Below are 14,918 nucleotides of genomic sequence, written 5' to 3'. Positions count from 1 at the left end.
CTTCGCCTCGCCTTTACATCTTGGACACCTTGCGCCTTCCTTCATCCCCTACAACTACACCTCATGTGCTCGCTGCTTCGGGCCCCACGACGTCATTCGCCCAGTGGCATCATCGTCTAGGTCACTTATGTGGATCCCGTCTGTCTACTCTAATAAAGTCAGGATGTTTAGGCTCTACTCATGTTGAGTCTAGTTTTCATTGTAAAGGTTGTCATCTTGGAAAACAAATACAACTTCCATATTTTACTAGTAATTCCCATTCTGCTAAACCTTTTGATCTAATTCACTCTGATGTTTGGGGTCCAGCTCCGTTTGTTTCTAAAGGTGGTCATAAATATTATGTCATTTTTATTGATGATCATTCTCGTTATACTTGGCTTTACTTCATGAAACGTCGCTCGGAATTGCCTTCTATTTACAAGTCCTTCACTCGCATGGTTCACACCCAGTTTTCTGCTACTATTAAAGTTTTTCGTTCAGATTCTGGTGGTGAATTCCTATCTGATCATTTTCGCCAGATATTGACCATAGAGGGTACTCTAGCTCAACTTTCTTGTCCTGGTGCTCATGCCCAAAATGGTGTTGCTGAACGCAAACACCGTCATATTATTGAGAGTGCTCGTACTCTTTTGATATCTTCTTTTGTGCCTTCACACTTTTGGAGTGAAGCTGTTTCCACTGCCGTGTATCTCATTAATAGACAACCTTCATCAAAACTTTCTGGTAAATCACCGGGTGAAGTTCTTTTTGGGACTTCTCCACGATATGATCATCTTCAAGTGTTTGGATGTATATGCTATGTCTTGTTACCACCACGTGAGCGGACTAAATTGACTGCTCAATCTGTAGAGTGTGTATTCCTTGGATACAGTCCTGAACACAAAGGCTATCGTTGTTATGATCCATCTACTCGTCGTATTCGGATTTCTAGAGATGTGAGTTTCAATGAAAATCGCCCCTTCTTTCACAACCAGTCTACTCACTCCACCTATTATCCCACAGAATCTACTTCTTTCATGTGTCTTCCTTCCATTCCTCCATCTGAACCATCATCTTCTACATCCACATCTGATATTCTCATTCCCATAACACCACCTTCCACCTCCACGTCATCCACCTCTTTCTCTTCCAAACCACCTATCATCCAAACCTACATTCGTCGTTCCCGCTCTATCCCTACGGCCGGTCCTGATACTGATCCTGTACCTGAGTCTTGTACTAACAACTCTGAGTCTAATGATGTTTTTAATCAGGGATATCGTCTTCGTGATCGTGGTACTATTGAACCTCCAGATCGTTATGGTTTCCCTCGGACTGCTGTGGCAATTGTTGAACCCACTACTTATCAGGAAGCTTCTGGGATTCTTGAGTGGCAGCTAGCAATGATTGATGAATTGGCTGCTCTTGAACGCACTGGTACATGGGATATTGTTCCTTTACCCTCACATGTTGTTCCTATCACATGTAAATGGGTCTTCAAAGTTAAAACAAAATCCGATGGTTCCATTGAGAGGTATAAAGCTCGTCTTGTGGCTCGTGGTTTCCAACAGACTCAAGGACTTGATTATGATGAGACTTTTGCACCTGTTGCACATATGACTACTGTTCGAACCTTGATTGCAGTTGCAGCCTCATCTTCTTGGACTATCTCCCAGATGGATGTTAAGAATGCTTTTCTCAATGGTGATCTACATGAAGAAGTTTATATGCATCCTCCTCCGGGGGTTGATACTCCATCAGGACACGTTTGTCGTCTCCGTCGTGCATTGTATGGGCTGAAACAAGCTCCTCGTGCTTGGTTTGAGAGATTCATCTCTGCCATCACAGCTGCTGGTTTTTCTTCTAGTGAACATGATCCTGCATTGTTCGTTCATGTCTCTCCAAAAGGCCGCACTTTACTTCTATTATATGTGGATGATATGCTGATTACAGGCGATAACTCAGAACATATTTCTCATGTCAAGCAGCATCTTAGTAAGGAATTTCAGATGTCTGATTTGGGTCCACTTAGCTATTTCTTGGGCATTGAAGTTCAGCAGACTCCAAAAGGTTTTTACCTGTCGCAGTCCAAGTATATACAAGACCTTCTTGATCGCTCTGGAATTACTGATACTCGCACAGCTGCAACACCAATGGATATTCATTTAAAACTTCGTCCGAAGGATGGGACACCTCTAGCAGACCCCACTCGATATCGTCATATTGTGGGTAGTCTTGTTTATCTCACCATCACCAGACCTGATATTGCTCATGCTGTTCATATGTTGAGTCAATTTGTATCTACACCAACTTCAGTTCATTATGGTCATTTGCTTCGGGTGCTTCGATATTTACGTGGGACACGATCCAGATGTTTACTCTATGCTTCTGATAGCCCCCTTCGGCTACATGCGTATTCTGATGCCACTTGGGCAAGTGATCCTGTTGATCGTTGTTCTACTACTGGTTACTGTATTCTTCTTGGATCCTCTCCTATTGCTTGGAAATCCAAGAAGCAAGCGGCCATATCTCGTTCCAGTGCGGAAGCCGAACTTCGTGCCCTTGCTACTACCACTGCTGAAATTATTTGGCTCCGCTGGCTATTGGCTGATCTTGGTGTCTCTTGTGACACTCCTACACCTCTGTTATGTGATAACTTGAGTGCTATACAGATTTCTCATGATCCAGTGAAGCATGAACTTACTAAACACATTGGTGTTGATGCATCATTTACTCGGTCTCATTGTCAGCAGAAGACTATTGATCTTCAATATGTACCCTCAGAATCTCAATTAGCAGATTTCTTCACCAAAGCACAAACAAGAGCACAACATCAGTTCCACTTGATCAAACTCAATGCTTCAGATCCTCCATTTCCACATTGAGTTTGAGGAGGGGTGTTAAGGCCCATTAGGCCCAGGTCTACTGCCTATATATATATTATATAGTCCTTAGGGACTAATCATCATTTGTCAATCCTAAGGTTAGTAACAGTATCCTGGTTGCTCATTAATCTAAGGAATCTGCCCTAATCATCTTCCTTTAGTTTCTAATTACTTGATATAAAGGTGAAGGGTAAAATCTGTTGCAAGTCCTAAATGAATACTCGCTCTGTCTCAAATTATAATTCGTTTGACTTTTTTGTGCCAAGTTTGACCGGCTCGTCTTATTCAAATTTTTTGCGAAAAAATGAAAAATCCAAAGGCATACTTAAAGTATATTATAGTCTAAACAATATCACAGTAAAAATTAGTAATAAATATGTTTTTAAATGAGACAAGTCGGTCAAACTTAGGTTAAAAAAGTCAAACGAATTATAAATTGGAACGGCGGGAGTATTTAACAATGATTCTGCAACTCCATCTTATACATATGTTCAGTTTTAAACAATTAATATGAATATGGTAGGAAATTGTCCCTAATGTCTTCAGTAGAGAACTAGAGACAACACTAAGTGTAAATTTCAACAGCCAAGATGCACTATAACTATAAGTTGTAAGCATGTGACAAACAATTCAAATATTATTTCGTTAAGCTCTTATTGGGCCTCATCAGACATCCATATAGTTTGGTTTTAAATGTATCGGGCATTAAAAGAGAAAATAATTTTAATCACAACAACTCTAAGGAAACATGATTTGCCCATATACATCAGTAAAGGTGAAAGTAAGCATACAGATTGTATATCCTCCCTCATATGCCTGAGCTTTATATTGAAAATCCCTAGCCATTCATCCATATCTTCAACACATATACTGGCTATTTCGAGACCCTGCAATACCTGCATGAAAAGAATACATCGTTTTAAAAATTTGTTGGAATTACCTTTGTGAATAAAATAATTGTATATAACCAGACAAACATTTTTTCTCGAAAAGCACAGGAGAACTGTGCCTCATTATTATTAAGAAGAAACAAAGGTCTAAAGAAGACCCAGATACAAGATCCAGACAAACATTTAAGAATGAGATAAGATGACTGCTAGAGCAAAGGCATTCATAGAACCTATGGAAACAAAATAGTTTTGTTATATGGTTGGTAATGAATTCATTTTGTTTGTATTTCAACATATAAGATAAATCATGATCCTGCAGTGTTGAAACCTAGATTTGTGAGAAGAGAAGAACACGAGGAATCTGGACACTAAATAAATGGACATGAACCAGAGAAATGATCTTTTTTTCTCAGACAACGCAGTCATTGTATTAGGAAAAGAAAAATACAACAGGTGGACAAGAGTCCACTCCTAGTACGGGTGTAAGACATGGACTTGAGTTGGGTTCACAGCCGACCAGCTCACCTAGTGGGATTGCCCTGGACTCTTAGGCTTGTTTGATTTGGCTTTTTTCTGAATAGTTTTTCTAAGAAGCTGGCTGGAGAGAGAAGTTGGTTGTGGGGAGAAGCTGGTTGGTAAGAATCTGGGTGTTTGGCAACGTGACTGTGGGTGACTGTGGGGATAATCTACTGGTTAGAATTTAGGAGGAATAGTGCTAACTCTGCTGCCTGCTCACACGAGGGGCATGGGTGTAAATGCCTTGGGGAATCGGGTGGCATCTCACAGACGCGGGTGTTGAGCCGCTTTTCCACTGTCGTTCAAAACCTGCTTCTCAAAAAATCAGCTATGGCCATAATCGCCTCAGAATCTAGGCATTTGGACACCACAAACCGCTTATTGCGGCCAGAATCAGCTGAAAAGTCGAACCAAACATAGCTTTAGTTTGGCACTTTTGTAGATTGGAATCGACCCAAGAAAAAACTACATGTGTCTAAGTGCATAGATAACCATGTTTGACGTGTTGGATCAACCAAAAGCCATGGAATCGAAAACAAAAAAGGCGAGAAAAACTTAGGACCCCAATTATTTGAGCGACACAAAAAAAAACTTATTGCTTCATAAGCTCAAGCTAGCTAGAAAAATATTCTATTAGCTGAGGTACATCCTGGAAGCCTCAACGATGCCTTTTAGATTTCTAGTTTAGTTTGTGTAGCTTTGCTAGTTGAAGTTGAGTAGTGCTAATATTGCTTAGGCTTTGTATGCTTTGCTCACTAGTATGTGTAGAAGCTTACGATGTGCTTAGAGTACTAGTTGTATAGGTTTGTGTGACATTGCCAACTAGAATTGTGTAGGTGAGCTCTCACTAGCTCAACAGCTTAGTTGCTTTAATTACAATCTTTTGTAAGATGCTTGTGGTAGATAGTGGGGTGTAGTATTGGCTTAACTAAATAAATTTAATTATGCATTTGTTTCGGTTAGTTGGTGTAGTTAGTGTTAGAAAGGACTACTCAAGCCCCCCTCTAGTCCGCCAACTTGACCCTACAAGGCGCCGTCAAGGGGATCCCACGCTGAAGACAAAAATAGGTGGAGGGTTGAGGGCGTATGGGCGACAATAGCAGTCGTAGCTCACTAGTGATCGACCGCCAATGGGCAAGATAAGTTAGGTCAAATGCCAATTGAGGGACTTAGGGGGTGTTTGTTTGGGATTATAATCTGCCCAGATTATATAATCCAACAAATTTTGAGGACCTTCATCGCAAGCACTTGGCATTCTTCATAGCTCACCGGTGACCAACCGCCAAGTGTGAGATAAGCTAGGTGGGATTCCGATTCATGGACTTAAGGGCCTTCGTCGCTGGCACTCGGCTTACTTCTTGGTTGTCCCTTGACCTGCTGGGTGGTGTTAAAAGATCAAAGTAAGGCTCTCTGCTCTCGTTTTTTGACCCTAGAAGGAGGAATGGTTTGGATGAGGTCACGGGGCTTGGCGAAATCGGAATACGCTAAAGGTTTAAGTGTAGTTTCTTAGTCTTCTATCTTAAACTTTGTATTACTTTGTGGTCAAATGTTATCTAAGTACTACTCCCTCCGTTCCAATTTATAATTCGTTTGACTTTTTTAACCTAAGTTTGACCGACTCGTCTTATTAAAAAATCATAATTATTGTTAATTTTTGTTGTGATATTATTTAGCATATAATATACTTTAAATGTGGCTTTGAGTTTTTCATTTTTCGCAGAAAATTTGAATAGGACGAGCCAGTCAAACGTGGCACAAAAAAGTCAAACGAATTCTAATTTGGAACGGAGGGAGTATATGTCTATATTGAATGATTGTACTCATTCATTTGTGGATGTCGAAGGCCAAAATTTTAGATTCCTTTGTCAAAAAAGTTAAGAAGAGCACATACCTCTTCTACAACAGATTCAGTTTCCAACAAGGCATAAACATTTGCAGATTCTAGCGCTACAAGCTCGCGCTTCATCCTTTCGGAAAAAGCCTCTGCTTCACCAATGGCCATAACATAACTGGAAAAAAAAGAGTTATCTGCACCAGTTAAATTGTCATGGAAAGGTATACCATAGGCACATAAAGAATTCATCTGCACAAATGCCGAAATGTTAGAGGCACACAATGGCAATTATAAGATTTTCACTGCAATTTCTTGTTACAATGAGATAGATGGTATGAAACGTGGAGCATGTTAATGTATTAGTCCAGGAGTCCAGCATATCCAATCAATTGGCACACACAAGATAGATAAACTGAATGATCAGGATCTGCAAGCACAAAAGGTGGCATGCCAACTGCCAAGGAGATATCTGAAGCTGTTTAGATCAGATTCAGGTAACTTACTTGCCAAGAAGAGCCTCAATGTCCTCCTCTTCTCCCTGAGAAACCAAGTCCTTCTCAACGATAACATGTGATTCATCCTCTAATACTAGTGATTCTACAGGCCCATCTTTACTGCTCACTTGTGTAACCTTTGCTTGAGTGTTCTGAAATACAATTCATTGTTACAACAAAATGTAGTGCAGTCTTATATACAAATGCTACAATCCTTTGCTGGAGTATTCTCCTAAATTATAGAATGCTAACAATCCTTTTTGTCAGTGCTTGTATAATCAACGGTCAAAAGAAAAAGTATATATATGCAGAGGAACGCATAAGGTACTCAAACATGATGATCACAGTAGAGTAATTTTGACCTAATGTGGATAATCTAGTATGTCTTTATGCATTACACTTGAAGAAAATGTGGCACGGAAAAGTGACGACTAATTGCAAATCTGCCGGTAATGTTTTGCACACCACATTTGAAAGTGACACTATGACAAGGACGACAGGCTTGACTAGCCCAATACAAAAAATCTTTGTATGACACATTTCGTCAAACACCTTCTAGGCAGGAACCTGCAGCTATGATCATGATGCAGCAGGGCTTATTCATCTCTTTTTTCAGAGAACGTATCCTCAACTTTATTATGCAACAAAGCGATAGGCCCATGCATCTCTCAGCAAGGACTCCAGGCGCCATGGCTGCCGAAGCTCTCCTCTCCGCTAGCACAGGCACAACACGACTGACGCCACCGCCTACGTTTCCCTTTCCCTGCTCCGCCATGGCTACGGCGTGCTCTCACTCAGAACCAACCGCCCCCGCCGCCGCCGCGCGGCCCCACTTAGGTGTCACTCCTCAACCATAGCCGCCACACTGTGTTCGCGTCGAGGGAAGGGTGTTGGCGACCAGGGAGATGTGCCGTGAGTGACCCGGCGCTCACGGACGCTCTAGCGTGCATGGTAGAGGGTGACATGGCATTTTTTGAGCTGATAGCGCATAATGTAAGCGAAATTTAAAATAAGGAATGAAATAAGAGATAGAATGAGTATGTTAGAGACAGTCTAAAGCGGAGTTGTGGAGAGGACCTTGCCTGTGAAGCCAGGGCAATGGGTCTGTGAGTTGCGCATGCGGCACTGTCGGCGTTTCGAGACCGCGGGTCCCTGGGCCGACGAGTGAATGTCGCCGCGTGCCCCAGCCTAGATGGGTCGAGCGCGAGGGCGAGCGCGAAGGGGGGAGAGCGAGGCGGCCGGAGTCCGGCGTGAGAGAGGTGGGAATCCCGCGGCCTTCATGTTCGTCCCGCGCCCAGGTCGGGTGCGCTTGCAGTAGGGGGTTACAAGCGTCCACGCGGGAGAGGGAGCGAGCGGCTCCAGGCGAGCGCCTGTCTCGTCCTCGTCCCCGCGCGGCCAACCCTCTCTAAGAGGGCCCTGGTCCTTCCTTTTATAGGCGTAAGGAGAGGATCCAGGTGTACAATGGGGGTTGTAGCAGAGTGCTACGTGTCTAGCTGAGGAGTGCTAGCGCCCTAAGTACATGCCGTTGTGGCAGCCGGAGAGATTTTGGCACCCAGTTGGTGTGATGTCGTGGCCGTCGGAGGAGCGTTGGAGCCTGGCGGAAGGACAGCTGTCGGAGCGGTTGAGTCCTTGCTGACGTCCTCTTGCTTCCGTAAGGGGGTTGAGAGCCGCCGTCGTCACAGAATACGCGGGGCGCCATCATTGCCTATCTGGCGGAGCTAGCCAGATGGGACGCCGGTCTTGTTCCCTGCGGCCCGAGTCAGCTCGGGGTAGGGTGATGATGGCGCCTCCTGTTGACGTGGCTGGCCTGCGCCCTAGGTTGGGCGATGTGGAAGCTCCTCCGAAGCCGAGGTCGAGTCTGTCCTCCGTGGCCGAGATCGAGTCCGAGCCCCTGGGTCGGGCGAGGCGGAGGCCGTCGGCTGAGGCCAGGGCGGAGTCCGAGCCCTGGGGTCGGGCGAAGCGGAGTTCGTCGTCTTCTGGGGCTGAGCCCGAGTCCGAGCCCTGGGTCGGGCGGAGCGGAGTTCGCCGTCTTCCGGGACTTAGCCCGAGTCCGAGCCCTAGGTCGGCAGAGCGGAGTTCGCCGTCTTCCGGGACTTAGCCCGAGTCCGAGCCCTGGGTCAGGCGAAGCGGAGTTCGCCGTCTTCCGGGACTTAGCCCGAGTCCGAGCCCTGGGTCGGGCGGAGCGGAGTTCGCCGTCTTCCGGGGCTGAGCCCGAGTCCGAGCCCTGGGTCGGGCGAAGCGGAGCTTCCTATGGTGCCTTCGGCAGGGCCTGACTGCCTGTCAGTCACACTCTGTCAAGTGGCACTGCAGTCGGAGTGGCGCAGGCGGCGCTGTCCTTCTGTTAGGCTGGTCAGTGGAGCGGCGAAGTGACGGCGGTCACTTCGGCTCTGCCGGGGGGCGCGCGTCAGGATAAAGGTGTCAGACCACCTTTGCATTTAAGGTTCCTGCGATTTGGTCGGTCGGTGCGGCGATTTAGTCAGGGTTGCTTCTTGGCGAAGGCAGGGCCTCGGGCGAGCCGGTAATACGTTCGCCGCTGGAGGGGGGCCTCGGGCGAGGCGGAAATCCTCCGGGGTCGGCTGCCCTTGTCCGAGGCTAGGCTCGGGCGAGGCGTGATCGAGTCGCTCGAATGGACTGATCCCTGACTTAGTCGCACCCATCAGGCCTTTGCAGCTTTATGCTGATGGGGGTTACCAGCTGAGAATTAGGAGCCTTGAGGGTACCCCTAATTATGGTCCCCGACAGGCACTAATCAGTGTTGAAGGTAGAATAAATCAAAGGAGGATGTATATGTTTGAGAGGTTCATGATAATAAATCACTGGTTTTGTAAAATTTTGTGAGTGCACGTTCACCCCTAATTACTTCCTACCTTTGCCATTAGCACTAATTTCGACAATTCTTGATACACCTTACCACCGCCATAACCACCGCAACAAATCTAGATGCCTAGTGTTAAGAGAGCGCAAGAAGACCTATCAGAGTCTTACCAACCATCAAGCAAGAGGGAATAGTTTTTTCTTAATTCTTGCTTAATTAGATTGATACATCTGACCCTTATACAAGTGATTCTTATCTCTTACTTTCTCTAAGCTAGTGATCCCTATCCTAACCAAATCAATCCAAATATCTTATTCTAACGAACCAGCCCAATCTAATCTCTATTTCCTAATAAACCAAACTAATCTAATTTATCTAACACTCTACCTGCCATAAATACTAGGGTATTTACACTCTACCTTCAAGCCTGATAAAGATAATTGTCTAACTTACCTTCATCTGTTTACATAATTTTTTCAAGCAAAACTAGAGGATGAGTTCTTATCGATTTGTACTTTCCTTTTCTAACAAATAATTATGTTTCCTAGATCCTATGAGGAGTCCTTATCGATTCGAAGTCTCCTTTTCTAATAAGTAATTCTATTTTCTAAATGGATACTATTCACGTATATTGTAATTTGAGCCTAATATCTATGTGGCATGTTTTTTGTCGTCCACGAGGAAGGCTCGGAGGACGTTGTTCATGAGTGCCCTAAATGTAGATAACGTGTTGGAGAGGCTGAATAGCATAATGAGGAACTCGAAGTGTCTATGGTGCATGCATAACACCGCATTTCAATATTCGATTTTGGTGGTAGCCAGACCATAAATCCAGCTTGGTGAAGAACCAGGCGCAAGGAAGCTCATCCAAGAGCTCGTCCAACACAAGAATTGAGAACTTATCCTTAGGTGCTTTATCGTTCAGCGCACGATAGTCGATGCAAAAGTGCTAGGATTCGTCTGCCATTTTTTATGAGCAACACTAACGCCAAGAACAGGGAAGTAATGGGGTGGATGATACCCTATTTGAAATGGAAATGAGCTATAAGCCATTTCTATATTAGTTTTGGTGCTTGATTACCATCACAACATTATGGACTAACTAGTTTGCTAAGTGAATGAATGCAGGTTCATAAAAATGAAATTGAAGTATTAAATGCAAACAATAGCTCAAACTAAGGCCGGTAAGGCCATTATTTGAAAAAATGAACTATAAGTAATTTATGTGTTTGGATAAGTTCTAAATCTCCTAAGGAATGTATTTAAGCACCTTAGAAGGATTGGAAAGTTTAGACTTTGGAAAAGGTGCATTGGAGCTAAATTTGAGCTAAAATAAGAATCTGAGTTGGAGAATTCAAAAAGATGAAGAATTATGACTTAGACTAGTTGGACAGACTCTAGATATATTTGTCTAAGTCATAGGAATACTCATGAAGATAGTCGAATGAATACAAAAAAGAAAATCCCATAAAGGACTTAAGTATCCTTCAACTCCTTCGTTAGGGTTTAGGGCTTTATCACCCTGTGCGAGGCGTTCTTGGGGATCGACCCCTACTGGAAGTTGTGGCAATACTTCTTTAGTGGTAGGGTGACCCTGGGCCACAACGACCAACTGTATGTTACTTCGGTCAACTTCCAACTTTGCTCCGGCCGGAAGGCGGGCTACCTCAAGATCCCGCTACCCACCTCTGTGAGGTACGAGGGTGAATGGTTCTATGTCAAGAACCTGGACGGCAGTGTCACGTTCTTCACCGGTCGGGAGCCTGTGTCTACGGATGATTGGAACCATGGGGCAGAGCCGGGTCTGAAGGGCGAGGTGGAACCTCTCTTGGTGGCGCTCAAGACATTAAAGGATCAAGTACCGGCGTGAGACTAGAGCACATCTTTATGCACCACCAAATTCAGCCCTTGATGGCTTGCTGGAGGACGATCTACAAGTATCCCGACATTAATGACCCCGATCGCCACTCCACTTGTAAGGCCCAAAATTTGTATAAGAAAAAAAAATAATGATAAAAAAATGTAATGATGAGATAGGAATTTGAATTCAAACCAAATGTGCACTTTAAAGAATTTGAAATGAAATAAAGAAAATAGAAAAGAGAAGAAAATAAATAATATGTAGAGAAGAAAAAAATAAGTAAACAAAGATATCGGATTCCTACACTAGGGTTTGAATTGGTATAATTTACTCAAAGGTGAAGCTCATAACAAACTTTGAATTTAAATTTGAATTCAAACTGATTTTGGGAATAAGGAAAAATAAGAAAATAAAAAGGAAAAGGTTAAAACGCTTCTTGGGCCGGCTCAACCTCAGTTCGGCCCACTTCCGCTTTCCTCAGCGCGCGCCGGCCCAGCTGGGTTTTGGCGCCGACAAGCGGGCCACCCATGTCAGCCGCGGGCGCGCCCTCCTCCCTCCATTCTTCCGCTGCCGGTGGGACCCCCTGGCCAGGTTCGTCTTCCCCGCAAGCGCGGACTCGGACATCGCCGGTGGGCGCGCGGATTCCGCGGGAGGGCGCGCGTACTCCGACCAACCGACTCCGCGGTCGTCGCGCCAACATTGTAACGGCCCTTCCGATTACTGCGCACCGCTCGGGCATAAGAACCGAGGCCCCGCTCTGCCCTCACCATCGTAGCACCTGAGAGAGAAAGGGTGAGTTCCGCCGCCGCGGCCAATTCCTGGCCTCGTCACCGTTGAAGCCTTAGAAAGGGTCGTGGGGCTTCGCCGAGTCACCAGGAAGACATCTCTGCCAGTGTTCGACGGGATTGAGCCTCGAGGCGGTCTCAATTCCTCACCGCACTTTCAACCTCCGCCGCGGGTCCGCTCTTCTCCGTGGCCAGCTCCCTCCATTGACCTCCATCCGCGGTACGTGCTCTAATCGAGTTCGCCATCATCCCCTCAAGGTTTAGCACCGATCAATTTTAGGTGAGGAGCGTCCGGGCATCGGATTGCGCGTCCGCCGGCGAAGCACCACCGTGGGTGGGCTGCGCTGCTGCCCAGTCCGTCGTGGGGAGGAAGACAAGGTCTCCGACCGTCGATCCATGCGTGGACGGCTGTGATTAGATCAGGCGATACCCTTTCGGGATTTCATCTGTGCCGTTGGATTTGGATCGGGCGTATGAGATTCTATCGCTAGTGTTTTAAATCGTGACCGTAGCCTTTTGATCCAACGGTCTGTGTTGCGTACCGATTCATTGATATGGGGATCTAATCTGGGCCGCCCACGCTTGATCGGATGGTGCAGATTAGCGCGTACCCCTTCGGCCTGGCCTTTTTGCATATGAGCCCTTATAGAATACAGAAACCAACCCGCCGTCCACATTCATTATTCACTGAGTCTTAGAAAACTTCAGTTTAGGCCCCTGACTTTTCCAGGATTTGACGCGCAGTCCAGATAACAGAGAAACTAGATAATTAATATTAGAAATTGATTTTTAGTATAAAAATAAATCTTAAAACTTGTATAAGTCATATTTAATTCATTTTAACTCCAAATTGAGTCATTCCAGTTGCAATAATTTTATTTTAATATTGTATATCAACTAGTAACATTGTTTAGCCATGAAACTTGAAGCAAGATTGTTCATTTGAATTAATCTGTTCTAGGTGCTTAATAACTTCAGAAATTCATAACTAAATAACTATAACTCCAAATTTAGTGATTCTTGTTCCTACGATCTCGTAGCAACGCGTAAATTAGTATTATTCAGTTTGTACTTATGTTTGGTGTAATGTTAATTTTGCCTATACAATGTTTGTTTGTATTGCTACGACTAGAGCGAGGTCACGTGTCATCTGAAGAGCAAGTTGGTACCTGGATTCTCAAGGCCCAGGCAAGTTGTGCCCTTGATCACTTCTTTTACCTACTCATGTTCTGATTAATCATAATGATCTGCATAGGTTAATTTTGATGGGACCCAATAGGTCACCCTAGTTTGTTCATCCTAAATACCTTGTTTACCCCTGAATCACTTGGGTAGTTCTGCTACTGCTTTATATGGTTTTGGGTTAATATTTCATTATATCTATGTTCCAATTATGTTGTTATTCTATTTATGTTCATGACAAGATCATTAAAATGTTAATTGGAACATAGAGCTTAACTTGAGAACCACGTGCCACCACAAGGGTTTAATGGGACGCCCTTGGCTGACTAATTAGGAAAGCTAGTGGAGGACTACCTTACCCGAAAGGGGCAAGGGCAGTAGGGGAGTGGTCAGTGTAGGGAGGCCCTCGGGAGGATTTTGCTGCGATGGCGGTCCTGCAAGGGATTCCTGCATTGGAGCTTCCTATAAACTGTAGCGGGTTTTCTGAAGCTAGTGGAACTTTGTAAAGGCCTCGTAGTGTTACCCTGCCTCGCCTCCTCGGTAGAGGTGTATGGGAAGTCGCGATCCCTTGGCAGATGGGTAACATGACTTGTGGGTAAAGGGTACCACCTCTGCAGAGTGTAAAACTGGTATACTAGCCGAGCTCACGGTCATGAGCAGCTCAGGACTCTCTGATGATTAAATTATGGAACTTAAATTCAATTTGTCATATGCATTGCATTGCAGGTGATGTTGTTACTTTGTTCTACTACTTAATTGGGTTGGTATTTACTTATACTTAGTAACTGCTAATAAAATTTTGACCAACTTTAAAAGCAATGCTCAGCTCTAACCATCCTCTTTGGTAAGCCTTACACTTCACGTGAGCTCCCACCTTTGGCGAGTTCATGCACATTATTCCCCACAACTTGTTGAGCGATGAACGTATGTGAGCTCACTCTTGCTGTCTCACACCCCCCACAGGTCAAGAACAGGTACCACAGGATGAGGCGCATGGAGGATGCTGCGACGTGTTCGTGAGAGGTCTAGGCCGTCGTCTCCCAGTCAACTTTGGGTTGCTGGATCGTTTCCTCATATGATGTAATTATTTAATTATTTTTGTACAGAACTCCTGTTATATAGTAAAGATGTGACATTCGATCCTGTGCCACTATGCATCATATGTGTGAGACTTGGTCCCAGCACACCTGGTGTTTATGTTCGCGCCCGGGTTTTGGACCCCTAAAATCCGGGTGTGACAGAAGTGGTATCAGAGGAATGTTGACTGTAGGACGAAACCTAGATAGAACTGGACAACCATTACCTACTTACCTTACTCTAATTCTTTTCTAAACTTATCTTAATCATTTCTCATCTATTTCCGCTTTACTCTGACTATTCTTACCTTTTTCCTTCTGAAGACAAATGTGGATTTCACATTTTGAAATCCTGTGCCTAAAGTAACTTTTAGGCGTAGGAGACCTATTCCTAAAAAAAACTATTTTTTTATAGATATCTATGAACTTGAATGCTTGTTCTTATGATATTTGTCTGATTTGGATCTTCGATTGAGTGTGATGGGTTGTGGAGTAATGTCCGCAATTACATCTACATATACGTATAGGCATAAATATAAATAAATAAATAAATCATAAGGTGACTATACAAACTAAGAATGTCCCCCATTAAAAGTATATC

The 14,918-nt window shown here is 44.4% G+C and overlaps 1 protein-coding gene across 4 annotated transcripts in view; it reads right to left on the bottom strand.

The window, feature by feature from the left end:
• Nucleotides 1–14,918, bottom strand: part of LOC103652873 (exocyst complex component SEC3A) — a 61,871-nt gene that overhangs the window by 26,723 nt on the left and 20,230 nt on the right. For 3 of the 4 annotated variants that reach the window (XR_004857676.1, XR_004857677.1, XM_020552473.2), the window contains exons 6-8: nucleotides 6,608–6,750; nucleotides 6,162–6,279; nucleotides 3,656–3,760 (exon numbers count right to left, since the gene is read on the bottom strand). Coding sequence is in view for 2 of the 4 variants with exons in the window: in XM_020552473.2 (XP_020408062.1) it covers nucleotides 3,656–3,760; nucleotides 6,162–6,279; nucleotides 6,608–6,750 (366 nt within the window). In the remaining 2 variants the exon portion in view is untranslated. Of the gene's footprint in view, nucleotides 1–3,655; nucleotides 3,761–6,161; nucleotides 6,280–6,607; nucleotides 6,751–7,230; nucleotides 7,597–14,918 lie in introns of those variants that run through there. The other variant, XM_020552475.2, reaches the window with a different exon arrangement.

Source organism: Zea mays, chromosome 4, assembly GCF_902167145.1.
Source record: "Zea mays cultivar B73 chromosome 4, Zm-B73-REFERENCE-NAM-5.0, whole genome shotgun sequence".
NCBI classification, from domain to species: Eukaryota; Viridiplantae; Streptophyta; class Magnoliopsida; order Poales; family Poaceae; genus Zea; species Zea mays.
This window is presented reverse-complemented; position numbering and strand designations above follow the sequence as displayed.